This window comes from Falco naumanni, chromosome 22, assembly GCF_017639655.2.
Source record: "Falco naumanni isolate bFalNau1 chromosome 22, bFalNau1.pat, whole genome shotgun sequence".
In the NCBI taxonomy this organism is placed as follows: domain Eukaryota; kingdom Metazoa; phylum Chordata; class Aves; order Falconiformes; family Falconidae; genus Falco; species Falco naumanni.
The window spans coordinates 1,066,896-1,068,885 of record NC_054075.1 but is presented as its reverse complement, the minus strand read 5'-3'; the positions used below and the strand labels follow the sequence as shown (position 1 = coordinate 1,068,885).

The 1,990-nt window shown below is 57.2% G+C and overlaps 1 protein-coding gene across 1 annotated transcript; it reads left to right on the top strand.

Annotated features, from left to right (window-relative positions):
* The first annotated feature begins 794 nt into the window (after positions 1-794).
* Positions 795-1,736, top strand: LOC121080206 (olfactory receptor 14C36-like). Its single transcript, XM_040578072.1, has one exon. It carries the CDS (start codon positions 795-797, stop codon positions 1,734-1,736), a length of 942 nt encoding a protein of 313 aa, XP_040434006.1.
* Positions 1,737-1,990: the final 254 nt, after the last annotated feature.

The window sequence follows — 1,990 nt, the reverse complement described above, 5'->3', positions numbered from 1 at the left end:
GGGCAGAGCTGGCACACAGGGGCTGAGCTGGGCTCTGTGAGCGCTGGCAGGGAAGAGCCCTGGGGCCAGAGAAAGAGCTGCTGGCAGGGACAGCTGGAGGCAGCAGAGCCCTGGGCAGGGAGGGGGGGAGATGCTGAGGGGAACCCTGATGCAGGGGAGATGGGGGCACCTCCTGGCCATGGTCTGCCGTGCAGGTTCCTTCCCTGAGCAACGCACCTCTGCTCTCCTCTCCCACCCAGCACAGCCTTTAGACCAAGGGGTCCAGACCATTAGTAAACTTCTCATCCAGCAACTGGGAAGGATCTGGAGGGACAGAGCAGATTCCCTCATTCTCCCAAAGCCACAGACAGTCCCCTTGCCTCTCAGCACTCACCCTGCTCTCCCTGAGCACAGCACAAACCCCTCCTGACCTGACTCTGGCCGTGGCCGTTGCTCAGCACGGGTGGAGCAGATGCTGACAGGCCCTTCTGCGCTGGGAGCAGTTTGGGCTGAGCCAGGGCAAGGCCAGGACTGGCCCCTGCCCCCAGGGTTCCCATGAAGCCCCTGCTGCAGAGCAGGGCTCACTGCTGGGCAGCCAGCGGGCACAGCCCCTGCTCCTCACAGCACACTCGGCCAGCACTCAGCACAGCTCCAGCCACGGCTCGGAAGGGAGCTCTCCCAGGAACGGGAGAGGGGGGGACATGGGGCAGTGGGGGCGCATATAGAAGAAATGCCTTTCATTTGGCTCATGAAGTAACCTCTGACTTCTTGGTGACTTTCCTGCATGAGCAGGTCCCCTTGCCCAGAGGCAGCAGATGCCCAACAGCAGCTCCATCACCCAGTTCCTCCTCCTGGCATTGGCAGACACGCGGGAGCTGCAGCTCTTGCACTTCTGGCTCTCCCTGGGCATCTACCTGGCTGCCCTCATGGCCAATGGCCTCATCATCACCGCCGTAGTGTGCGACCGCCACCTGCACACCCCCATGTACTTCTTCCTCCTCAACCTCTCCCTCATTGACCTCGGCTCCATCTCCACCACTCTCCCCAAAGCCATGGCCAACTCCCTCTGGGACACCAGGGACATCTCCTACTCAGGATGTGCTGCACAGCTCTTCTTGATTGTGTTGTTCATTTCAGCAGAGTGTTCTCTCCTCACTGTCATGGCCTATGACCGCTTTGTGGCCATCTGCCAGCCCCTGCACTACGGGACCCTGCTGGGCAGCAGAGCTTGTGTCCACGTGGCAGCAGCTGCCTGGGCCAGTGGGTTTCTCTATGCTGCGCTGCACACGGCCAATACACTGTCACTGCCGCTCTGCCAAGGCAATGCCCTGGGACAGGTCTTCTGTGAAATCCCACAGATCCTCAAGCTCTCCTGCTCACACACCTACCTCAGGGAAGTGGGGCTAATTGTGGCTGGTGCTTGTCTAGGTGTTGGCTGTTTCATTTTCATTGTGCTGTCCTACGTGCAGATCTTCAGGGCTGTGCTGAGGATCCCCTCTGAGCAGGGACGGCACAAAGCCTTTTCCACGTGCCTCCCTCACCTGGCCGTGGTCTCCCTCTTTCTCAGCACTGCCATGTTTGCACACCTGAAGCCCCCCTCCATCTCCTCCCCATCCCTGGACCTGGTGGTGGCAGTTCTGTACTCGGTGGTGCCTCCGGCACTGAACCCCCTCATCTACAGCATGAGGAACCACGAACTCAAGGGTGCAATGTGCAAACTGATAGCTGGATGTTTTTCTGAAGGAATAAAATTATGAATAGCATTTATAATGTAATTCATCACAGACCCAGACTGTCTTCTGAATTTGTCGTATTTGCTTGTGGTATTTAATTTCTGATAAAGTTGTCATCCCCATTCTAATTTCTTCTGTGATTTTCTTTTCTGAAGGTTCCCTGCTCTCTCTTTGTCTAAGGGCCATTAAGCAACTATATTTTTCCCGGGATTCTTCCTTCCAAGGCCTTTATGGAGCTGCAGGGACATGTCCTGTGTGCAGAGATGGAGGGGGAAAAG

Bases quoted from the DNA above. Each gene is read 5' to 3' on its own strand.
- LOC121080206 (XM_040578072.1), top strand. From the start codon at position 795: ATGCCCAACAGCAGCTCCATCACCCAGTTCCTCCTCCTGGCATTGGCA.